We start from the raw sequence: 25602 nt of genomic DNA, 5'->3' as shown, positions 1-25602 counted from the left end.
CTCTCAAATAAGCCTTGTCTCCCCTTTCAAGTTTGACATAAAAGAAGAAGAGAGAGAAAGGAGGAGGAGGAGGAGGAGGAGGAGGAGGAGGAGGAGGAGGAGGAGAGAAGACTCCACTGACAACAAGAAACTGCTCTCTTATTTCAGTAAAGTGTTAAAGGTTTCCCAGATGGAAAGCCTGTGCTTGGGTAAAAGGCATTCTTCATATAAACCGGTGTTGAGAGGCTGATACAGATGCATTCTCCTCAAGTCTGGGGAACTTCACTGCCGCTCTCTGAGGAAAGTTGTACCTGTAACTCCTTACTGCAGCTGCTCCGCATGGAACAGTGACAGAATGTATTAACTGAGAGATGGGTGGATGGATAGCAGATACCGCATGGATGGATTATGAATGAATGAATGAATGAATGAATGAATCAAAGAAACATTCAATCATTCAAAAGAGTCAGTGTTAGAGAGAGTGAGAGTTACAGTGAGAGAGAGAGAGAGAGAGAGAGATACAGAGAGCAAGAGAGAGAGAGAGAGAGAGACTAAGGAAGTTCAGTTTCTAAAACTTTTTCACTTCAGCTCAGGCCTGCAGTGGTACCACTACATAATCTCTGTGATGTAACTGCCCCCATACAAGCAGAGGGGTGATTTTAGTTTTGTTAGTTACAGTCTTGCTGCTGCTCTGTTCCCCACATTAAAACCATAATCTCCTTGATGCCTCCCAAATATGACAGGAAAATTACTTAATTATGTTTCGACTATGAAATTAAAATGAGTCATTGAGGGGACTGAGATTCACACTACGCGGTGCATAAAACTTCCAACACTGGATCGTTATACTATTTTAATTAAACTGATGAAGCTCAGCTTGACTCTACGTGCTCTTTACCTGCTCTTCTGCAGTCACTCCCTCATTTCCTTATGAGTGTGTGTGGAGTTGAGCGCCCTGGTGTTTCAGCTGTGTGCGTACAGACAAACACCTAATGCCTCACAACGGAGATGTTTTCTAGTCTCCAGTTTCTCCTGTTCTATTACTAAAAGCATCAAAGGCAACTGCAAAGACACACCGCCTCCCTGAGAGACGCAATTCATCACTGCAAAAAAAAAACAAGCAGAGAATGAATATATCATACGTTACCTGGCTTCTGTTTGTTGCCTTAAGGTTTGTTTTACCTAGAGTAAAAAGCCATTGCACACCAAGTGACTTTTTGTTATGAGAGAAACTTGCACCTATATCTATATATAATAATTTCCTGTGTTATTGTGACCGCTGACTGTGAAACTTTGGTGTGAGAAGAACAATATTCAGATTGTTCTGGTTAAAGCAATGTGAAAAGAAACGGACAGACTGGCAGCTGGGGCGACACAGACATAAGATTGCATGTGTGTATGTGAAAGTGACCATTTCCTTACTACTAGTGCAAACCAATGCTGGTCATTAGAAAAAGAAAAAAAGGAAATGAAATACGTGTTATGTTTTAACGCAGCTGCTTCATATTGACTCGGCTGTTTGAGTGAACTGTGCATATTTACAGCCTCGGGCCATTTAACTGTATAACAACAGCTGTAACGCCTATAGCCTTCAGTGAACGGCCTCCAGCGTCTTTATTTCTTTCTTTATTGCTGTGTCATGTATAGTGTGTCTGTGCTGTGTCGTCTACCGGTGTCAGGTTCTCTCAGGGCGAGCTCATTAATCTGCTGAACTGCAGCAGAGAGAGAGAGAGAGAGAGAGAGAGAGAGAGAGAGAGAGAGAGAGAGAGAGAGAGAGAGAGAGAGAGAGTGAGAGAGAGAGAGAGAAAGAGAGAGAGAGAGAGAAATGAGAGTGAAGAGGAACAAAGAGGGGATTCTGTGGAATCCAGGGGCCAGCCAGGAGACAAAACACAGAAAGAAAAAGAGAGAAGAAGAGAGAAACAAAGAGAGACAGACAAAGAGAGAGAGAGAGCGAGAGAGAGAGAGAGAGCAAGCGAGCATGCAGAATATAAGCTTCCCTTCACTATTAACTGTGGCTCCTTCAGCTAACCCGATGACATCACCACAGAGCAGCCACTGCCTAAGTGAACTGGCAGATTATCCTATCGCTGCATCACATACTGCAGGCCAACCTCATCAAACCCCGCCAGCAACATGTGCATCCGAGGTAACATATCATTAAATATTCACTCTTGTCTCACATTTTAATTATTCACATGTTCTAGAAAAGCAACAACTCAGCAACTCCAACCCTAAATACATCATTTCAACCGTCATCATCGCCATGGAAGCTTTTGACAGAATGCAGTGCCTCCAAGGCTTTAGGCCCCATTCACATCTGGCTTTAAAATCCCAATACTGATAGAAGATTATCAAGAATCTGTAGATATGGCTCAAAGTCTTATTTAAATACAGCAAGTAATACAGCAAAGGATTTGCATATTCCCCAACAAACTCAAATAGATGTTTAAGGAAAATGGTTTCAATCACTTTTGGAGGTATAGCATAGTATAGTATTAGGAATTCAATGTCATGTGTAAGACTGAATAATCTATTAAGATCAAGTAAAACTGAAGTGTTAAAATAAAGACCAAAAAAAATGACCAAAAGCTCTAGATGAAACATGCTGCCAAAATATGGTATTATATTGTATTGGGGCTCAAAAAGCCTGGCCAACACACAAAGTGCCATGTAGTACAATGGAGAAGAGTACAATGGGAAAGTATAATGGAGCATTGCAATGACCAACTGATTCGCAACCTTTATTTATTTGTTTGTCAAAATTCACATTTTCCCCACAAATGGGGTATTCGTTCTTTTACTCCTACATACAATGAGCCAGACAGCTCAGGTGTATCCCTGCAACTATTTGAAGTCGTTGTCTTTTGTATTGTTTATGAATCATTTACCTTTATGGAACATTCATGAGGTTAAATGAAAGACTGAAGTTGCAAAGCTGACTATTAAAGCACATTATTTCAAATGCATTGTTTGTGTTAAATGTATATAATGTATATAATACAAAACTAAATATGTAAGTAAATCCACTGTGTAATAAGCTTTGGAATAGTCATTTTGTCATCAAAAAAATACAACGTAATCAGCTGTACTAATTAATCACTAATTGGTGTTGTGTCAGATGAAAATAATCCCCCAAAATAATTGATTGCTCATTACCATGAAGCAGCCAATACCAATATAATGTCTTGATTTATATATGCCTATAGCATTAACACTGGGGGAAAAGCATTTGAATTCAGATGCAGCTTGAAAGAACAAAAGAAACCTGAAGTTACTACCGAATAATGAAAGCTACTTTAATCAGTTGGTTATAATCTCAGACCACTGAGTGTGTGTGTGCAGAATAAAATGACAATCAACGGGGTGAGTGGAGTTGAGGCACTGACATCACTGGAATTGTAGATATTACTGTCATGGCCAACAGCCGAGTGTCCTAATCTGAGAGCACACCAAAGCCTTGAGGGCTTATCTCACCATTTCTCCACATTATGGATTAACATGTTATTTAGCAGGGCGCCTTCAAATCAGGAAGACATGTCTCTCTCGCAGATTTCAGCAGGGCGGCACATAGCTGGCAGCGAGGCTGATAAGCAGGAGCCCTGTCTAAAGCACATCCTACTTTTATTCTATATTAAGCCTTGAGTGGTTAGAAATAAATCTACTTAGGGGACCAGCATTCCCAGTCTATGGATTATTATGGGCAAAAAGCTCTGCCTGAATCCCATGCTTGTGAGCCACAGGCTAAACGTTTGGACGTCAGGTGAAATTCATATTCATGTTCCTATCTAACCCGTTATTTAAATATATATTTTAAACCTTTATTTATTTGGCGAAGGTTGACTGAGCAGGCATGATCTTTGTTTTAGCACCACCCTGCTTCACATTCATACAGTTAAAGGTGCTATGTGTAGCATTTTAACATCAACAAATCATTACCACATTGATTTTGAGACATTAGTATAATTACAGTAAACAAAAAAGACCATCGCTGAGAAGATTGGCAGCCTCTGTCAGCCTCCACACTGCATTTTACATTGTGTGCCATCGGATCGGATTTCACAGTAAAGGTCAAGTCTCAACATCCTCTTTGTGACAGGAAACAATGGGGTCTTCATTTTGAGAAACACCAGCACTAACAATATCACTGGTGTGAGATACAGGATACCAATCGTCTCGACCATGGTCTCATTTATTTTCAGCAATTACACTAAGGTATTGCAGTGTTTCTGACAATAATATATATATAGTAGATGTTTAAAAATGCTACACATAGCACCTTTAAAAATATTTCCCATGTAGCTCCATTAGCCTACACCTGGGAGCTGCCCAATACAACCAGTCTTCGGTTAATGGCCACCGAGCAGATCCACTGGGATTAGGTGCCTTGATCGAAGGCATTTTGACACCGGTTGTCTAGGGAAGGAGAGCATTCATTAATTTCCCAGCTGGTCCAGGTTTCGAACAGCTCCCTTATGGTCACAAGGCCGGGTCTCAAACTTTTAGGCTATCACTTCCCCACATTTGTCATAAAACACTGGTTATTTTGACTGAAGGTGAGCCACAAAGGCATAAAAGATCTAAGCTTCTGTGTCCTACCAAAATCATTCTTTAATTTTGCCTGTAACTGACAGATGATGTATTGAAAACCCTGGGACCAAGCCAAACAACTGAAATGCATTGTAATATATCAAGGATAAATCAAGGATAGCTGCAGGTAACTGCATCAGGACTATTACGATAGTTGCCAATCACAGACAAGCATACTAAATTGACTTTCAAACACTTTCCTGTGATTATGTAAATGTTCTGGCACTCATTGTGTTGTCCAGTGTAGCAAACCCCACCCTTCTGGATCAAAACAAACCATAAAAGGCATTTGCAAATTACTATTTGGCCCAGGTCTGGTTTGGGCAAACGTTCAATGAATTTGTTTATTGTCTGATTTAGGGATAAACTATTGCTATCTTTAGCTATTATTATTATTATTTTAGTCTTAAACCAGTGAGGTGAAGACAACACCAGCAACACCAGACTTGCATGCCTCTATGAAAACAAAATATGTTACAACCTCTATTCCAATTTTAGCAGTGCACACCAAGCAGAAAACAATATGAGTGCAGAGAGACCACTTAGGAGACAAGAGCAACCTATTTCAATAATGCATTCACAATGCAAAACAAGAGGAGCTCCTTCCAAGTTCTGCATTTGGCTTCAAAGGAACAGCCCTAATTTCATTAGTGGACTATAGAGGATCTTGGGCTGTGCCAGGTGACTAAACCACTTACTCTTAGTGATGAGGTATGTCTCTCTGGATCAGTGCTATTCTATCATTCATCTTGCTTTCATTTTCTGATATACAATATATCTTTTGGCTCACAGTAGGAATATTAATTTAGATCAAATGGCCTATATGCCTCCAACAAAACTGAACTATAGGTTTTATTTGTATGTCAGTTTCACTCAATCAGCCATATTACATTTATTATGTGGCCTACATCTTATATCTCATGCTATGAATGCTGATTTGAGTCCAATAGTCTACAGTCCTTTAACAAACCCATTAGAGTTCATTGGATGGAGTTTATTCTACTATTCTCCAGTGCCTGACATGAGACACTGCTGATTAACTGCAATTGCTAGTCCTTAGATGTTAAACCACAATCACAATTCATGATTACACAATTCAAACCAATCCAAACTTTGTCTCTGATTGGGCCTCTCTCCCGCTCATTAAATCTATAGTATCTTCTCTTCCAACTTCTCCCTCTTGCTCTCTCTTAAGCCGCTCCGTATTTCACTCCCATTTGAGAGCACTGCTGCCCAGCTACAATGCCCTAAGAAATGCTTGTCAGGCCTGTGAATGTCCTTCATCCTCATATATTGTTAAGTGTAGCTCTAGGGTGAAGATGAGCAGTCATTTCAGTATGCTGCTAAAAGGGCTATAATGGTGGTCCATTCTTTTATTCCTTTTGTGATACTCTACCGATCCCTGAAATTTCATCTTTTCATCCATTTTTGAAAGAGAAATGGACAGCTGGAGTGATGCTGCATTCAGGTCCTATGGGCACACTGCAACCACCTGACGGTTCAAACGACGAGTGCAGAGACTTGGAAGTGCTCACATGTTCAAACTTGTCCGAAGCCGCCCAACACCAGTTGGGAGTTTTCTGTAGACTTTGATTTCTCATGATCAGCCTTTTCACATGCACTTAGCGAATGATACATTTGAGATTATGTTTGTTTTACAGTGAAACAAAACACTATAAAACACACACAAAAAAATCCAGCAAGTAGTTGTGTCCGATCATGGTATTTAAAAGATATGATCATAAAATGAATTATGTGGTGAAAATCATTCAATTGAAATGTCTAACTATACAGTATATATATATTTTTTTTCATACTTAAGATATGTATATTAAGTTTCAAAAAGTATGGATTACAGCATTAAGAGGTGGTGCAAAATAACAGCAATAGAGCTTATCAAGACAAAGAATTTTTTTTTATAAAAAAATATGAGTGCAGTACGAAATAAATTACAGATATATCAATATATTTAATACATAACAAATGAAATCAAAATGAGAATATGAAGAAAAACAAAGTGAAATTTCAGCCTATATACAGGATGTGCAAAAGTATTCACATTAACAGGTCTACAGAATGTGCAGATCTGGATAAGTGCATTACACGCTATCCACCTTATCAAAAAATCTATAGATGAAGGTGTCATATGTACTGAAAACTGACAATGTGCGTTGTTGTCTGTTTCCAGTATCGGAACATATTTACAGATGAAGGCAGCATATGTACAGACAAAAAATGTCCAGAATGTACAGACATGTACAGATTAGAAACAGTGCAAGCAGATGTCGTATGGATTAGTCCACAGTATATGAATGCAAAAAGCAGTCCTGGATCATTTGTATGGGCAATGCAGGCACCCAGCCTCAGCACCCTCCTAGTTGGCTGAGGCTGGGACCGTTTGAACAAGACACATTGTAGAGTCTGATGGCTGTTGGCACAAAAGAGCACCTGAAGACTGCTCAAATCTTGCCCAAGGAGGGCAGTTCAAACTAAACGACTGGTCCGCTTGCCGCCCACTTGAAAAACTGTTCACACAACATGCCGGGAAAAGATGGACCGTCACACATGAAGACGAGGAATCACACACTATCCGATTCTGTCATTCAAAAGCTTTTTCCCATTAGTTCAGAGCAGTTCACTGTTACAAAAGAAGTACAATTAAAATAGGTACAATTACAAAATATAGATACAATTACAAAACAGGTGTACAGTTTCTTGCTCCATGGAATTACAAATGTATTTTGGAGTGATGAGTACAACTCAAACGTTAACACTGATGAAGAAGTTTGTATGAGACTTATTTAACTTAATTTGCGACTGCATATTTATGTGGACTGATCCAGGCACATAGCCATTATATACATGATTTATTCCTCCAAATAACATTGTTTTGCAGCTTGGAGTTGGGAATCTTGCTGATGTAAACTCCCATTGGCTGTTGCCAGTGTCACTCTCAGATTTCAGTGTTGGTGAGCCTGACCAGACTTTGGCCTGACAAAATCAAACATGTTTTAAAAAAGCATGAAAAACCAGCCTCCACTCCCCCCGATGGTCAGGATGGTCCAGGTGGACTTAGAATCAGCATAAAACTCATCTAGTGTGACCTAGGCTTAAGATACTGTGTTGCACCTTGGGGGGACGAGGTGGTGGCTGAAGGTGCTCTGTCGCTGCATCAGCTCACCATGGAGAGGATGAGAGGTGCTGCCTAGGATGGAGTTCAGTTTAGTCCTCATCCCCCTCTCTGCTACTGCATCCCGGGTGTTAAGCCTCACCCCAACAACAGAGCCAGCCTTTTTCACCAGTTTGTTTATCTTGCCTGCCTCCCACTTCTCCCCTACTCTGCCTGCTCTTGTACAGTGCCTCCATGTTGTCAGACCAGTCCAGTTTATTTTTGATATGCACCCCCATGTACCCCAGGACTGCACCATCTCCATCACCTCATCCTGGATGGTGGCAGGTATCAGTGGCTTCTTGCTCAATTGGAAATCCACTACTAGCTCCTTTGTCTTACTGACATTGAGCTGCAGATGGTTCTCCTTGCACCGCCCAACGAAGCTCCCCGCCAGACTCCTATGCTCGTCCTTGCTCTCGCTGATGCGTCCCACAATAGAGGAGTCATCAGAGAAGGTCTGGAGGGGGACTGACCCAGAGTGGAATCTGAAGTCTGTAGGCTGTAAACAAGAAAGCTGACAGTGCAGTCCCCTAGGGTGTCCTCCTGCCACTCTGCAGCATGTCCGACACACTGCTGCAGAGGTGGACAAAACATGGCCTATCTGTTAGATAGTCCGTAATCCAGGAAACCATGGTGTCGTCCATGTGAGTCATCACAGTCCACCTGCATCAATCTGAGCTTCTCTCTGAGCACTGGAGAAATCAAAGAACATGTTTCTCATCATGCTTCCGGGGCCATGGCGTACTCAGCCACATTTTTGTCAGTAAGGGAGGAGAAGAAGTGGACAGAGGGGAAGAAGCGGACAGCATGAGTGTGGGGTGGATGGGTGGGTGGTGGTAAGTGGGGTCCTATTAGGCCGTCCTGCCATACTGAAAGGTGGGGAGAGGTGTCCAACCTTTTGAAAAACATGTTTAACATGTTGTCTTTGATCCCCTTCTGGCTGCCTATAGCCAGTGACCCTTCTCATCCCACTCCACACCGCCTTCACACTGCACTTTTTTCCCCAAGTAGGACGGTCGTATCTACCTCCTTTCCCCTATGATGTGAATTCAGTACAACATGCAGCAGCGGTGGTTCCAGGTGTAGGCTAATCGAGCTAAATGGGAGGTGTGACCCTTGCCGAGCCCCATGAGGGCCCTTTATTCTGGGCCACATCTCCAAGGTGAGCCAGGAAAGGAGAACAGCCATCCGCTCTCATCTGCTGTGAGCCAACAATGTTGTCACGCTCCAGTACCAGTCATTACCATGTCCTTTTGGCAGATGTGTAAGACATTCTTATTAACATCTCTCTCTAAAAGTTGTTACACATTTTAATGCCAGCAAAAATGTGACTATTGTTGTTGCAAACAATAGCCCCGATGATCTGATTTCTGCTTCCATTGAGACCAGTTTTGGAGTTGTGCTTCATCAAAAGCCCGTGGGAGTGGAAATAATGAAACATGCCAAAAGACAAAAAACAGCAGCTACTGAACATAGCGCCGATGGTCACTACCACAATTCATTTGACAGTGTAATCCTACACAAATTATGTTTAAAAGCATCATCATTACCTGTGTGATATCTGATGAACAATTATGGGCCTCCCACTTGTTGGGGATGTTTATTTTTTAGTTACTGACAGGATGAGGAGAAATAATGAAAGGCTGATGTAAAATCACCATTTCATCTGTCCCCAGAGCACTGCCACTTTAAGTTGTTAGTCAGACGTTGAAAGGCTTGCCTTGGCTTTGCTGTCAGATCCTAGAAACGAGCAGGTGGTGATGGTCTTTGTGTGTTGTCATCCCTAATTCAGCAGCGAAAGAATCCCTCCTAGTAACAAGCATCAAAAAGCAACTCCAGCGACTCAAACGACCAGGTTAGCTGATGCACACAACCAGACTTCTTACTGACGCACCCACACAAAAGACCGCACATGCACACACACACACACACACACACACACACACACACACACACACTTGATCTACAAAGGAGGTAATACACACTAATCCCCATCGCTTGCTCTCACCCTCTTCTGCTCTCTCCCTCATAAACACACGGTCTGTTTATCGACTCTAGTCATGTCTCTCCCTCCCTCACTGTCAATATAACAATTGATTTTTGAGACAACTCAAAGAGCAAGAAATAAAGAGAAATACTTTTGAGAAGTCTGACCAGGGAGAAATTGGGAGTAAGTGAGTGAGCAAGTGAGTGAGTGAGTGACAAATTAATTGTTAGTACCAGGGCAATGAATGCATGGAACGCCTTTCAAGAAAACACTGGTCTACATGAATATAGTAATGTAATACTCAAATATATCCATATACCTTTGTCCTTTGCTGTGTATTGTTCCCTGGCGAAGACCAGACTAGTTGCAATGTTTTAATCTATTCTTGCCAGACAGACAGAGTGCCTTGGAGGTTTTTCTACAGGGAACTACACGGTTTTGACTAGATCTTCATGTAGAATTTCACAGACTTCCTACACATTGGCTCAATCTGACTAAGCTGTTAGCTATATCCAAAGAGCATGTGTCCAGTCTACACTAAGGACCCTCTGCAGTGCTCCATCCCTTCTATTTTTCTTTACTTTTGACTTTGTTTTAAAGCCCACTATTTCCATTTCTCAGTTTTAATGAATGTATTCTGAAGGTTATCGTCAATTTGTTTCCTCTTACTTCGCTAATGACTTCAGTTATTTTTGGCAAGGCCATGCAAGAGTGGTGCTGTTATGTATTAAGTCATGTGCTTTATACTGCACAGCAGAAAAACAGTATTTTGCTTTTTTTTAAGCTTTGCACACTGTGGTTCAGCACGATTGGTAAAACAAATTTTGGCTGGCTACTCATCAGTCAAGATGCCAAAGAGAAAGCAAGCTATATTAGGCAGAGGGACCCCTCCCACCCCCATGCATGCCACCAGGTATTTCACACACTGCCCCAAAGCTGTAGGGACCCCGAGAAAGTCTGAACCAACAGAGCTTAAGCATGCTCCTGTGGTCTTATTGCTGCCGCTGGACGAAAGCCTTGCATCTTCAAAAACTCAGCTTTTCAGGAACTGAGAAAAACAGCCTTATTTTAAGATTGACAACCACAAAACCTTATCATCAGTTGTAAATGAATTTAATAGGCCCTAGTATCACAAAAATTGATCTAAGGAACATGTAAACCTTTGGTTCAAATAAAAACATGAAAATCACAAAAATTGGAGTTACAAGGTTTTTCCACGACAGCACACTGACACTCCTTGGTCACACCCATGGTCAAACTGAAGGGCGAGGAGAGGGTATGACATCTACTGTACCTTGTCAACACAAACATGTTCCCCTCTATTTATCCTAACTGTAGACTCTGGGTAAACAACATTTTCCCCTGGTTAAATATGAACTAAATTAGCTCTGGTGCTTCTGCTGTGCCTCTGTCTCACCTAGCCAGAGGATCCAGAAATCCTAGCCGAGCCCTTGACTGGAATGCATCATTCAAGATCAGATTATCAAGATTAGTTTTCTAAGGCATTCATATGCATGTAAAGCCTGTGAAGCTGCAGAATGACAACAGATTAAAAACTGTCAGTATAGAGTGTATTTTTCCACATTGCACACCTTCCAATGGAATATGGAATATTGCTTTTGGGTAACCACTGAATTTGCTACGCAATGCAGGTGCGTGCCTCATACCAAATGCAGTCATGGGATGTCCACACAGGTAATGGCTCTGACGAAAGCAACATCAGGTCTGCAGCCTCATGATGACAGAGGCCTTATATCATAAACACACAGCAACAACATGCACATAGGTGGTAGACCATTAGAGGGGGGACTTTAGGGAGATGACACCTCTCATATTAATTAGGACACTCTCTATGCGTTGGTAATAAATTGGGGGGGTAAATGTGTAGGGAAGCGTCATTTTACCTGCTCGTCACCCGCTTGTTACATGGCAATAAAACATCCTGCGCAAATATAGGTTACCAGGTTAATTTCATAAATAGGAAATGTTTGTCCCCACTGACCTGAATCGTGCAGGTGTACTCCGAATCGTCCAGCAATCTCACAGTACAGTCGCATTCCCTGTCTAGACTCCTGATGCTGCCACTCATCAATCGGCTCAGCATCTTCTCGTTCGTCTGCGTACGGGACCAGGAAGAACGGCGCACAGCACATACAGACAAGTTTAGATGTTGTCACGTTAACGGCGTCCTTGGTCTTTGGTCCAACACCTGACTAGCAGCAACGACAGTGTGGAGAGGTGGTGGCGGTGGTGGTGCATCGTTTTACCAGTGTGGCTGTGCAAGTGTGTGTGCTCGCACAGACAGCTCGCTGGCTGGAATACCACGCTGCGTTTCTTCAGTCAGCGAGGAGTGAGAAGAGTGCTACTGCCGCTGCTCTGCTCTGCTCCAGCTACTCTGTTCCCCTCATCACCATACCTTTACCCCCCTCCTCGTCGTTGCCGCTCTCAGTGCTGCTGGGCGGAGCAGGGGTTGAATGGCGGGGCTGTCAGCCAATGGCGAGCCATGAAGGAGATGCTGCCTTCAGAGACTTCGAAATAAGCTCCGAAATGTATAGCCATGAAGCAGAGAAAATGTACAATGGGCATGTAATTTATTTTTTATTTTTGTTAGCTGTTAACCAATGATGTGTATTTTGGTGTATATTTTATTATTTGACAACAAGTTAAACAAATAGTAGGCTAAAATTAGAAATATACAGCAATACGTATATTATCACATTAACCTTACCATTGTTACTACTTTGTTGGGTCGTTCGTGCGCTCGTCAGGTAATCACGATATTTCCTACAGCCCCTGAAGGCAGCAAGAGATACCATCATTCCATCATCCACAGGTTGATCTCTCTCTCTCTCAGTCAGCACGACTACAGCAAATACTCCTTGTAGATTAATGGTAATGTGTAGGCTACGCAAAGCGGTAAAGAGAAACATTGTTTCCACCTGATTATAGGCTACATTGCGCTGGATTCCCCTCACGCGCCTCATGTAAATTAATGAATCAAAGGCAAGGCACGTCCGCGAGTAGTAGGTGTGTATCTTTGCCAGATTTGTATGTTTTTAACCTTTATTTGTCAGAGCACCATGCTGTTTTCCAGCACCACATCCAAGTTACATTCACACCTGAGATCCTGCACAGTCTTCTACTGTTGGCCGCTGAGCAGCTCCACTGGACCAGCTGAGAGATACGTGCCTTGCTCATGGGCTCAGGGAGAGGAGAGCGGTACTCATGCACTTTCTCCACCCACATTTCCCAGCGGGGATTCGTGTTGGCAACCTTCCAACCACAAGCAAACCGCCAACTTGTAGCGCTGCCCATCTTAATCAAATTGCGTCTGTTCATCTTTTTCTGAGAACATTTTGTCACGAATAGGTTTCAACTTCCGATGACGTCTGAGGACGATAGAGAAATAGAGGAAAACTCCCGCCATGCCCCGGTGAGTTTGAAGTATCATGTTTCTTTATAATATGTCTCCTTCTGGTGGCGCTTTACGGGAAGCGCACTGAAGTAGGGAAAATATCCGCGCAGTTCATATTCTTCTAGATATGGAATATTTGGCTTCAACTCGCCTTCGACACGTTGAATCTCACTGAAACTTCGGATTCCCCTTTCCCATCATCTACGAGTCTGCAGGTTTCCATTCCAACCAAACACTACACCAGCTGATCCCGTCTCTGGTTGAGGGTGTGCTGATCATTAAACTCAGCTGGTGTAGTGTTTGGTTAGAATGAAAACCTGCATACACCTTTGCTTTCGATGGTATAATGATTGGAGACCACTGGCATGAGTCTGAATCTTTAAAAGCCTTTTCAAATGTTAGGCAGAAGATAAGCACCGCCTGCAGGCAATAGAGATAATAGCCGATTCAAGCATGCGGTGAGGGCGCTGCATGTTCGCCTAAAGTAAATACCGGGTCGGGTTCTGTCACAACATCAGGAACAGCCAAATAGTACCCACAGTAGCTGCCTGTAGTTTATTCAAAACACAGCTCATCTGCCGTGACATTGTTCCACAATGCCGTGACTCGGATTCGAACCGAGGTTGCTGCGGCCACAACGCAGAGTACTAACCACTATACGATCACGGCGAGCTACGATGAGCTGTCGGGTCGCAGGAGGCAGAGACATGCTGTTCTGAATACTGTACAACTGTTACACTGGTTTCCTGTTAGGTCTGTGGAGAGAATGCAGCCGTTGGTTTGTGTCATTTCTTCCTCCCTACTAGAACAAACCCTACATTTAATGGTTGAAATAAAAACCATAACCTGTCTTGTTCGATCTTAAAAAAAAAAAACTTTAAAATACTATGAAATGTAACTTTCCTTATGCAAATAGTCAATACGTTTTTGGCTTTGAGTGGGACATACCCATATCTGACAGTTTATCTCAAAGGCAGGGCTTCTCAAACCTTTTCATGTCACATTCCCCCAAATAGACACACTTTAAGGCCACAGCCCCCATCTGAGGGGATTTATCCCAGCGACCCTCATAAGAGAAGATTTTTGCTGCTGATTCATTTTTTAATTGTGTAAATGTCTACACACTAGTCCCACGTGTGGAGAAAACAACAGGGGAGAGAGTAAAACCTATGATTGGAATAGTCATTCATGTACATTCTGGGATAATTTATATTGAATTGAATTATATATATATATATTTCTCATTTTGCATAGAACCCCATGGAACCACTTCAAGGACCACCGGGGTTCACCGGACACTACTTTGAGAACCACTGTCCTAACAAGATCCACTCCTTTGTTCCTGAATGAACTTAAGCTGTTGAGGGGATCAGTCAGGCACAGAAACCTGACTCAGTTGTGCATCTTGGATTAAAATATATGGGGAAGTGACAGCTAAAGGTCTCTTAAATATTGGCTGCCAAATTCCTGCACTCAAGAGACTTGATCTAAAATTAAATAATATTGTCTTTGTAAGTGAAATACTACTGCAGTTGTGCACTCAGCTTACTGAGCTGGATCTAATGTCTAATTCCATGACTGAACAGTCTGAATATCTGTTAGGTTCAATCAAGAAGCTTGGGTTTCTGACACTGGATTGTGAATCTTTCCAAAGTGACAGATTCTACTAGAGACACATCCATGCTTTAAATCCTAAAGCTGATTTCCAAGGAAATCAGCAAGCTAGGTTGGTCAGTCTTTTAAAATTCAACAGGCCTCTCAGAACTTTATCTTAGTAACAATTACACTGTTAAACTTGACAGCTGTGCTTTTGCTAGATCAAAGGAAAGTTCTAAATACCAGAGAAAATCTCATTTTGACCTTTACTGACACTCTCAAGTTTCCTCAGTTTACAGATACTAGAATTCTTGGATTTAGGTTTTATTTTTTTATTTTTTTTTAAAGCATGTCAAAAAAGGAGATTTAAAAAATGGGATCCCTCAAATCGTTGGATTTAATATCAGATACAATTCTGAATGTTAATACTGGGTGATTTTAATAACTGAATGACCTCATAGTTTATCTTTGCAATATCAGATCAAAAACATGTTACATTGCCACTGCAATTCCAAAATCTGACCCTAGATCTGAGTCCTCTGCACAATGACAAAAGACCTGACCCAGATTATGACATTCCCCCCTTTTGTATATTCATCATCGTCTTATTAGGATGGAGTGACCACAGTGGGAAAGGCACCAAATTATAAGTTACTGAGCTCCCACAAGGGTCCAAACACTAGGCTCAAACACACCTGCGCTCAAGAGACTAAATGTAAGGCATGCTGACCTCAGACCTCACCCTCAACTACTCCATTTGTTTGATATATCTGTTACCAAATAAGCACAGCTTCAACCAGAGAGGAAGAACTAATCAGTGGAATCAGCTGCTGTAGTGTTTGGTTAGTATGAAAACCTACTTTCTCTGTTCATGGTGGAGAACTACTGCTGTAGGTCATGTACGGGTCAGTACTGGAGGTTGGCAGCGCTTTGACCGTCTACTCCAAATATTGTTTGCAGTAGCGACACCTGGTGGACAAATGACGAACTGGTGGGACTGCAATGTCTCTCAGGGTTTCGCCGTCTTTCCTCTGGTTGGCTGGTCGCTGCTGCATACGTAACGGGGAACCTCCTACGTTTTGTAACGCACAACGTGGAGGTTACCAAACAAAAGTCTCCAGTAAACACCACATCTTGAAACTCGAGGGGAATTTGGTTAACAAGCTCGAAGGTAAGCTCTAAACTGAAATGTTACCATCGTGCGTCGTCCTCATGTAACTGCAGGGTGTGGCTCGTCGTCGCTGCACTGCATGCATCTGGTAGAAAGTAACGTTATGTCGCTATCTAGTTGGTTAATTGTATGGAGGTCCAACTTCACAATTCACATTGTCTCCAAAAATGTTTCATCTTGTATGTCTAAGAAATATGACAGGGATTCGAGTCAGTGCCAGTGCTCATATCGTGCACACATGTCCATTTCAAGCAGTTTTATGAATGGACCTACTGTAACCAAACAACATGAACATCAGGAGGACGTAGTAGCTTTGAAACAAAGGTACCGACAGATGTGACAACCATCTTATCAAGAATTAAAGGAAAGTTCACTGGAAAATAAGTATTTTTCTACGTGACTTCAAACAATTTGAATTGTTTAAGGTTTGAGAATGGCCTCTTCATCATTCTGAAGTCGTGGTTTAGCCAGCCTATTGTATATGCACTTGTCCAGTTCGATATGTTGTAAAAGAAAGACCATATCATCACCTTTGCCGCTGTCTTTGAACATGCAGATGATGTACTTTGTGTTTTACAGTGGGACTCACTGGCATTGGGCTATAGGACCTCACTGAAAGTGCACCTTCTTCCAGTTTATGTCTATTAAATTTATAATGTTTGTTTGATGTGTTCCCACCACACAGGCATGGCCCATACATGTATCCACTGGTTCCGAAAGGGACTCAGGCTGCATGACAACCCAGCACTGATGGCTGCTCTAAGGGAGTGTAAGGAGATCTACCCTGTGTTCATCCTGGACCCTTACATCCATAACACCCATGTTGGCGTCAACCGCTGGAGGTTCCTCATCGGAGCCCTCAAAGACCTGGACTGCAGCCTCAGGGAGCTCAACTCCAGGTACAACAGGAAGGACTACACTCAGAAATATTGAGTATAAGGACCAAAGGATCATAGATTATCAACAAAACATTATAACGTGCCATTGCTTCTAGTGATTTCAGTAAGGCTAAATTTCAATTTCATTTTAATGTTTATTTATAGCCTGATGCATCATGAACAGATGAAGCAATAGGCCCTTTGTGTTTGCCTCCTGCAGGCTGTTTGTGGTGAGAGGGAAACCAGAGGATGTGTTCCCCAAGCTGTTCACTAAGTGGAAAGTAACAAAGTTGACCTACGAGTACGACACAGAGCCGTACAGTCTGAGCAGGGATCAGGCGGTCACCCTGCTGGCCAAAGAACATGGAGTTGAAGTCATCTATAAAATCTCCCACACTCTCTATGACATTGACAGGTACGCAGCACTCATGCTAAACTTGTATACACAGTGGGGGATTCACAAAGTGGGACCCCCCTCTTACTCAAGTTGGCTGAATGTAAAGTCGTATGTTCACGCCCTAAGCTTTATTTACTAGTGCTGCATCATACGATTTCAATGGAGAGAACTGATTAGCAGTCTTGTCTTCACAGGATAATTGAAGAAAACAATGGGAAGGCTCCCCTGACTTACAACCGTCTGCAGGCGATAGTGAAGAGCCTTGGTCCCCCTAAAAGACCAATTCCTGCTCCAACCATAGAAGACATGCAAGGTAATAACAACAACACTGGATAATGACAATAATTTCACTGGATAATGACTGAATAATCATATATTGTCTTTATAATAATGGTATACTATTTGCTTTTCAAATCATAGCCATAAAGTTCTTTTCCAAAAATTAAAAAATGAAGTAAACTAAAACCAATCAGTTCAGACTTTTTTAAGCAGCGATTACTGGTCTCTGCATACTCTCTCAAGGTTTTTAGTCTAAATTGGTTTAAATGCATCTCTTGTACCACAGGTGTGAAGACGCCTTATTCAGAGAAGCATGAGAACAAATATGGGATCCCCACACTGGAGGAGCTGGGACAGGATGCAGCATCTGTGGGAGAGGAGCTGTTCCCAGGGGGAGAGCAGGAGGCACTGAGGAGACTGGATGAACATATGAAAAGAACGGTACTTTGGTTTCATGCACATATTTTTTCTCGGCATGGTGGAAGGGTTTGTAACACCATCAAGGCCTTGTGACACTGAAACTCTCCTTTGAGACCAGTACAAATGAAGTGAGTTCAGGTCAGGTGGCGGCTCCTCTTCACACAGTGCCTGTTCAGTTGCAGGGGGGTTACGGTTACACAATACAGTTTACTAATAAGTGAATGAGCAAGACATGCAAGAACATTGAAAAGGCATGGACCAGCTGTATAGACATTGATGTCTATTCAATGGAGAATCTACTTTGAAGAAACCAAAATCCAGGAGTAGCACTGAAGAATGTTAGATTGAACCCTGTTGTTGCTATAACAAAGGTAACATTTAGGTTCTTTCTGATTTACTTATGTTTTCCCACTATGTTGTATCTGTTTCCATCATCCAGGGATGGGTGTGCAGCTTTGAGAAGCCCCAGACGTCCCCAAACTCTTTGAGCCCCAGCACCACCGTCCTCAGTCCGTACGTCCGCTTTGGCTGCCTGTCTGCACGCACCTTCTGGTGGAGACTGACAGACGTCTACCAGGGGGTGAGGGTTAAAGTTCACCATTACAGTCCAACTATTCCCATCTGCGAGTAGTATGCTATACTGTGAAAAGGGCTGCACAAGTAATGGTGTACGAATGTATATCACAGTTTTAATTTCCACAATTAATAATTGTTGAATATTGGCGTATCAACAATATTGAAACATTTAATTTAATTTAGAAAGCAGTTTAAAATAGTCAAGATGTCAATTTAAATGGCAGAAAGGGACAGCAAAATTTCCGTACATCATCAAGCCTAATGGTGATTTAATAATTGTGATTGCAAAATCTAGGACAATAATGAGTGTTAGCATTTTAGCCATATTTGTGCAGCCCTAACTGTGAAATCTGTTTTATTTGCAGAAGAAGCACTCAGACCCCCCAGTTTCCCTGCATGGCCAGTTACTGTGGAGAGAGTTCTTCTACACAGCTGGTGTGGGCATCCCCAACTTTAACAAGATGGAGGGCAATCCTGTGTGTACACAGGTGGACTGGGACACGAACCCGGAGTATCTGGCTGCATGGAGAGAGGTACTGAGATTGAGACCAAGAAGGAGTAATTTTAATGGGAAAAGATGAAAGGAGTCCCATTAAGAGAAACCAGTAATCAGTATCATAAATAACTTCTGCCATCATATATTTCCTTTCAAGGCTCGGAGCGGTTTCCCCTTCATTGATGCCATCATGACTCAGTTGCGGCAGGAGGGCTGGATCCACCACCTGGCCAGACATGCTGTCGCCTGTTTCCTCACCAGGGGGGACCTGTGGATCAGCTGGGAGGAGGGGCAGAAGGTGTGTAGATCAGCCTGCTTTGCTCTCTACTGCAAGCTTAGTTAAGCATGAGATCCTCCTCACAGAGCAAATCATATGGTCTTATTGTCACCAAGGGGTTCGTAATGCCTGTTTCAACATCTTGTTTGCTGCTCCCACAGGTGTTTGAGGAGCTTTTATTGGATGGCGACTGGGCTCTGAATGCTGGGAACTGGCAGTGGCTCTCAGCCAGCGCCTTTTTCCACCAGTACTTCAGGGTCTACTCCCCTATCGCCTTTGGGAAGAAGACGGACAAAAATGGAGACTATATCAAGTAAGTAACGCTCATAAGCTCAATTTATCATGAATGATACATGCATGACATGCTTTGCCTCTACTTAAAGAGCTATAAACAAAAAACAAACAGAAACAAAAAATGAAAGAAACTAAAAATTCACAACTTGTGACTCACAACCAGTCTCCAAACTTTTGTTGTAGGAAGTACCTTCCTCTCCTGAAGAAGTTCCCAGCCCAGTATATCTATGAGCCTTGGAAGGCTCCCCGCAGCATCCAGCAGGCAGCAGGATGTATTGTGGGTAAAGACTACCCGCATCCCATTGTACAGCATGAGGTGATCAGCAAAAAGAACATCCAGAGGATGAAGATCGCTTATGCCAAGAGATCGTCAGACGCCACTGAATCACCCAGCAAAAAGAAAGGTACTGTAAAAGGTAAGGTGTTGAAAGAAATTGTTGAACTGTTATCAATAATCCATCTTCTTTGATGTTTGTGCTCTCTTTTGTTGTTAACCGTATGTTGAAAGAACGTCCTTATTCTTAGCCTGTTTTCTTTTTTCTTTCTTCAAGGTGAAAAGCGCAAGGCTCCATCTGTTGTGGACATGCTGAAGAAGAAAAAGTAATGTGATGTGAATGAGTAATACAGCAGTTATTTAAGGTATAACTGCACTACAAATTTAGATGGGTGTTGGTGTCCATCTAATAGTGTAGCTCTGTCTGGACCGGAGCGAAGTGGACGGTCAGAGACTTACTGTATGGGTGGGCAGGCGATCCACTATATCTACCTCTATACTGGTTACTGTAGGGACTATGGTAACTTTGAAATTGCTTTTATATTTTACTTTTTGAGGACTGGTGTCCATTTACATTTTATATTGTATTACTATTTCAATGTTTACTAGTACTGTTTACTGTTTAGTTTGTACTAAACATGTACAATGTTTAGTAATGTATATTTGATGCATGGGGATTAAAGATGGAAGCCCACTGGAGAGGCTGTCTGCCTCAGTGGGCCTTTTTTTTGTTTGCTGAACCTAAAATGGCAAATTGCATTAGTGTAACACTCTGGATACAGTCATTGGTTGACTGTTACTTTTTTATTTTGTATGACTACTTCAGTGTTATAGCCAATTCAAATAAAATGTATCCAAAATATGTACCAAATATTTCCATGTAGCATACACACAGAAATGGGATGATCCTTGTCAGTTTTGCCAATTTTATCAGCAGAAATGACTGGACATGACTAGACACCATGATCTTAAAATAATGATTAGTTTACAATGGTTCAGCAGTTCATTCTGCTACATAGCAAACGGTCAGAAAATAAATGCACCAATCAGTCTGCAAGTCAATCTTAAAAGCATTTAATGGCTGTGTGCTACAGTACACACTCAAAGTGAGTGCTGTGAGATTTCCAAATTTCTCATCAGTACCACTAGAGGGCGATCTAGTTCTACTGGCAGAATGAGCTTTTCTGGATATTGTTTTAGTATTTAATTATACATTATTTTGTTATTTATTTAGTGAATTAATCAAATTAATAAACAAAGGCTACACCTCACTGGAATAACCTTTAGGGGCTTTCACTTAATCAACTTAGCCTTGTTTTTTTGTCTTGGAAGAGTTATTAAAACGTACCGGTACTGTTGTCAGCAGAAGGCAGCCAGTAAATCATGTCAGGGCCTGTCTTGTAATTAAAGAAGTGAGGCTATACCAATTAGACCATAGGACTGGAGAGTTGAGCTGAAAGATTCAGCATTGCACAGTTGTGGTCGATGTTGAGAGCAGCAGACATTTTACAGACTGTTTACCCATGTACAGCAAGGGAGGGCCAAATGGACATTGCCAGCCTGTAGAATTCAATGAAACCAATCTTTACCAATATTGTTAAATTACATATTCAATATTTTTATTCCAATATCCTATCATTTAAATTACAGTTTCATATTCCACTTCCAGTAAGTAGGAATCTCAACTAGTGTTCCATTACTCTACTTTCTCTTTGTTTAGAAATTAATTTAGTTATTGCAATTGTTCTATGTCTTTTAAATTCCTGAAAAAAATTGTTTTTGGAGATTTGAGGATTTCAGGACACTGGCAGAATAAAAGGCTAAATTTATCCCAATGTAGAGTAACAGCCATCAAGTTCTGTCTAATTAGGAGATCGATGCTTCTCAGGTAATGCTTCTCCAGCCCATTAGTCATTACAGAACAACACATTTATGTTTACTACGCATGTGACTGGCTTAGGGCAGCATGGATATGTAGTGCTGTGTGTGTGTGTGTGATGGGGGTGGCATACAGCTGTCCTTGGAGGTCAAGTCTTCTCCTGTTTCTGCTTCCTTGGAGCCGACACTGGTGTGAATATCCAGAAGATGATGTCACAGCCTCAACAGCGGGCCAGACGGACTTACAAAGCCAAGTTCAGTTTCCACAGAGACCTGTCAAACATCAAAACAACCTGCTGTCCGACTGTGCATAACAGTGTGTGTGTGTGGGGGGGGGTACACTTGGCATCAGGCTACCCCAGCCATAAATCCTCACAGCACATCTACGGCACCGACAGCTTGATTTCCACAACAGAGCCAAACAGGTCTAGCTAGAGCTCCCTCAGTGTTCATATCACTCAATTCCCCCCACAAATAAGATTAATTTGATTATTTTTTCCTTTTTAGTGAGCAGAGAAAATGATCTGTCAGATGGGATATATTTTATGTGCTTTTGATCTTGTCTTGTAAACACGTTGAGTTGGCCCTGGCCCTGGAAAGACCCACTATAGTCTGTGGTCGGAACCAGGATTATAACTGCCTGCTCCCCTGTCTGTCTGCTGCTGCTGTGCTCCTTTATCTGTCAGTCCATGGCGCACAGGCCATGTCGACACGTCACCACTCAAACCATCTTGGATCTCGACGCTGTACTATCCCAGCTGGATTAGTACAGCCTGTTCCAGTGCAGCCGGTGTTCCATGCCGCTTTTATTGTAGTGATTTATCGCAGGAGTTCATTTGCGGCTCAGGCAGCAATATCAAACGGTTAATTCCCACTCTACATGACAATTTTACCAGTTGGAAAAACAAGAGTAGATCCAGCCAGCAAGTTGTTGAGCAATGAGCCTTTAGTTTTTCAAATCTCTCGCCATAATGAAATAAGGGCTAGGCCACTTTGAGTCCATTAGATTAGACCCATTATTTGCAAGACATGTTTTATCGACTGAGGTTACAAAATGATACGAATGCACCAGAACATTCTTTCACCCTTCTCATCAGATAAAACGACTTTACAGTCGGCAGTACACACCCATGTAAGGTGGGAGCTGGTATGTTGGCCCATTTAGATCAACAGGCACAACATTTACTGAAGGAGACCCATGACACACACCAGGACGTGTCCATTTTGCCCACTCTAATTCTCTGCCTCAGCCTCAGCAGTGGAGAATGGAGCTCTTTCAGCAACTCTGTCTCATTCAGCACACAAGCACCTGTTGTGTAGTTACAGAGACCACCTGTTCAAAACAAAAATGGTGAAATTGTTTAATTGTACAGAAAAATGAACATCCACTAACATTTAATTTGGCTGACAATGTGCATGTAAATCTGTCTCAGATAAGGGCAACATGGTTTGCTGAAGGCTTTCAACACAGATGACAAGCTGCTCTGTTGTCCCATGGCCAGTAACACTAAAACTCACAAAAGCAGAAGAAGACTGGGAGGTTGTTTGCTGCTAAAAGCTGCACATCTAGTGTCGGTGCTGTTGACTGAACAGAGTTCTCCCTTCTGTACAAACGACCTTAGAACAGAGAAGCTGAGAGAGAAAGGCTCGTGGCCTCATGCTGAAAGGTCACGACTTCTTGGATGTCCGTGGAGATGGTGAAAATTTTCCACAGTGGAAGTGGAGATTACAGTTGTCCAACCTGTCTCATGCCCTGTGGCTGATCCCTGTCCCCACCACACACACACACACACACACACACACACACACACACACACACACACACACACCTGGTGATGCATGATGGCATGTAAAGCCCTTTGAGATATACTTGTGATAAAGGGCTATATAAATACACATGACTCGACTAGACTAGAGACTGAACACAGTCCCCTAGACCTGGGCTGGGCCATTACCACCCTGGTTTTAATGACAGGTTATATCAATTTACATTTATCCCACAGAAACCTCCTTTTATTTCTGATTGAGAGTGCACAATTATGTTGGTAAAAGATGATAATGGAAAACACATAGCTGGTAATGATGTCACTGAGCATCATTTGTAGCCCCTCTATCAATCTGCCAGACTAAGCCACAACAGGACTTTGTCAAGTGCTATACATAGCAAAGCATGAGGCAATGGGGATGCAATGTTGGAATCATGTGTATCCCCATCTGAACTGAGATTTGAAGTGAGATTGTTATCAGAAAAAGAAACATCAACAGGATTTTTTTTTATGGAAAAAAGGTTGTAATATGATGTGGCCCTCAGAAGTACTTGCAAACAAAACCTCATGGAAGAGCTCCATCTAGAGAATCAGCTGTTATTTCCTCATAGGCGCACCATTAGGAAATCCCTTTCAAACCATCAACAGTTTAGTCACATGCTGTATGGGAGGCACTGGCCAACAGAGTCACATGACATGTCTGCAGGCCGCTGCAGTGTTTTCACACCCTGTTGTGCTTTGATCCCTCGGTGCACGCCTACAAGAATATCAGACCGTGCCGAGGCCGCCATGCTTCAGCCACTTCACACAAGGCTCTCCAGCACATACATGTCTATCACCAGGACCACGATGTGTGTGTGTGTGTGTGTTTGTGTGTGTGTGTGTGTGTGTGTGAATAATAGAAAGGGTCCATTCCAAAATGGTATACTATGTGGCCATTTTGACAGAGAAAGTTCCCTCATTGTTGCTACTGATGGATCAGCATTTAAAAAAAACCCGAATTATACCCTTTAAAATGTATTTTGTCATCAAAGGTCTTTAGTCAGTCAATAAGTTACTATATTCTATATAGTACTATATTCTGTAGTAATTTTCCATAGTCAAATTTACCATTACGCCTGCAAACATTTTGTAAGAATATGTGTACATTTTTTCTAATAGCGGACATAGTATTTTGAGATGAAACTCTTCAATTAATGTTGATAATAAGTTGAGTCACTGTATGAGCTCCCTGGCAGGAAAAGTGGAAAGAGTGGGAGTTACTGAGAAACATGATGGATCGATGGAAATAAAAAAAAAAACGTAATTTAAAATAGCTGCACAGCAGGCACATATCGTGTAATTTGATGAGTCTATGTAGTAACATGAGAGAAAACTCTGATTGATATCTTTGAACTTGATTTATGCAGGACACACTCAGGAGGCTGGAACTCATAGTGGTGCCAGTTACTATCAGTTCACGGAAAAGTTTGTAAGTTTGCAATTTGTTTGGCATGCGAGAGAGATTTAAGTTAAAGGTGATGACATGTCGTTCCCATGGGTTAATATTTCCCCAAACATGATCTGTTTAATGATAAGCAATAAAAATGTCAATATAGTGCCCATAGTAAAGTTGAGTCAAATTTATTTGTGAAGCACTTTTAACAAAAACACTTCATCACAAATTGATTTACTGAGCAACAACAGACACAACAAATCCAACTGCTGATCATTGATGTGTGTGTGTGTGTGTGTGTGTGTGTGTGTGTGTGTGTGTGCATGCTTGTGTAAGGATATGAGAGCCCCTAGCTCTTTAGCAGTCAGTAGGATCAGCCTATATAAGGCTGTTCTATTCCTACCGCTTTTCCTCTGGGGGTCCAATGCAATTGTCAGTCACAGGACAATGCATGCCACAGAGCTTGGTGGGCTTCACCATCTTATGATGCGAACTGTTGACAAAATATGTATTTTTATTTTAACAAACAAAGAGAGAATTCTGGAGGAAAACTGTGGAATAAATGTGCCAATTTCTACTAATGTTTTTGAAATGTTGTGCATATATTCCGTATAAACAAGTCCCTTGGTAATGGAACGTTGATGTAACTTAACACTTGTTTGGAAAGGAACCGAGTGTGACTGGATGCCTGCATGACTGAATTAATTTACTGCTCATATTGATGT

At 42.0% G+C, this 25602-nt stretch overlaps 2 protein-coding genes and 1 non-coding gene across 4 annotated transcripts in view; 1 reads left to right on the top strand and 2 right to left on the bottom strand.

The window, feature by feature from the left end:
- LOC139920944 (FERM domain-containing protein 5) overlaps positions 1-11912 on the bottom strand; it is an 86562-nt gene extending 74650 nt beyond the window's left edge. For both annotated transcript variants that reach the window (XM_078282831.1, XM_078282832.1), the window contains exon 1: positions 11728-11912. In XM_078282831.1, the coding sequence (XP_078138957.1) occupies positions 11728-11829 (102 nt within the window). In that variant the 5' untranslated portion in view covers positions 11830-11912. The remainder of the gene's footprint in view (positions 1-11727) is intronic.
- A 1825-nt stretch (positions 11913-13737) lies between these two features.
- trnah-gug (transfer RNA histidin (anticodon GUG)) lies at positions 13738-13809 on the bottom strand. Its single transcript has one exon. It is a non-coding gene; the product is annotated as a tRNA-His (tRNA).
- A 2061-nt stretch (positions 13810-15870) lies between these two features.
- On the top strand, positions 15871-20560 carry cry5 (cryptochrome circadian regulator 5). Its single transcript, XM_078284720.1, has 11 exons — positions 15871-15907; positions 16593-16806; positions 17006-17200; positions 17377-17495; positions 17748-17902; positions 18321-18461; positions 18823-18990; positions 19111-19251; positions 19392-19543; positions 19708-19940; positions 20076-20560. The coding sequence occupies exons 2-11, from the start codon at positions 16595-16597 to the stop codon at positions 20126-20128; spliced, it is 1569 nt and encodes a 522-aa protein (XP_078140846.1). The 5' UTR covers positions 15871-15907; positions 16593-16594; the 3' UTR covers positions 20129-20560.
- Positions 20561-25602: the final 5042 nt, after the last annotated feature.

Source organism: Centroberyx gerrardi, chromosome 1 (assembly GCF_048128805.1).
Source record: "Centroberyx gerrardi isolate f3 chromosome 1, fCenGer3.hap1.cur.20231027, whole genome shotgun sequence".
NCBI lineage: Eukaryota > Metazoa > Chordata > Actinopteri > Beryciformes > Berycidae > Centroberyx > Centroberyx gerrardi.
Note: the sequence above shows the minus strand (reverse complement) of the source record. Positions and strands in the feature narration are given on the sequence as shown.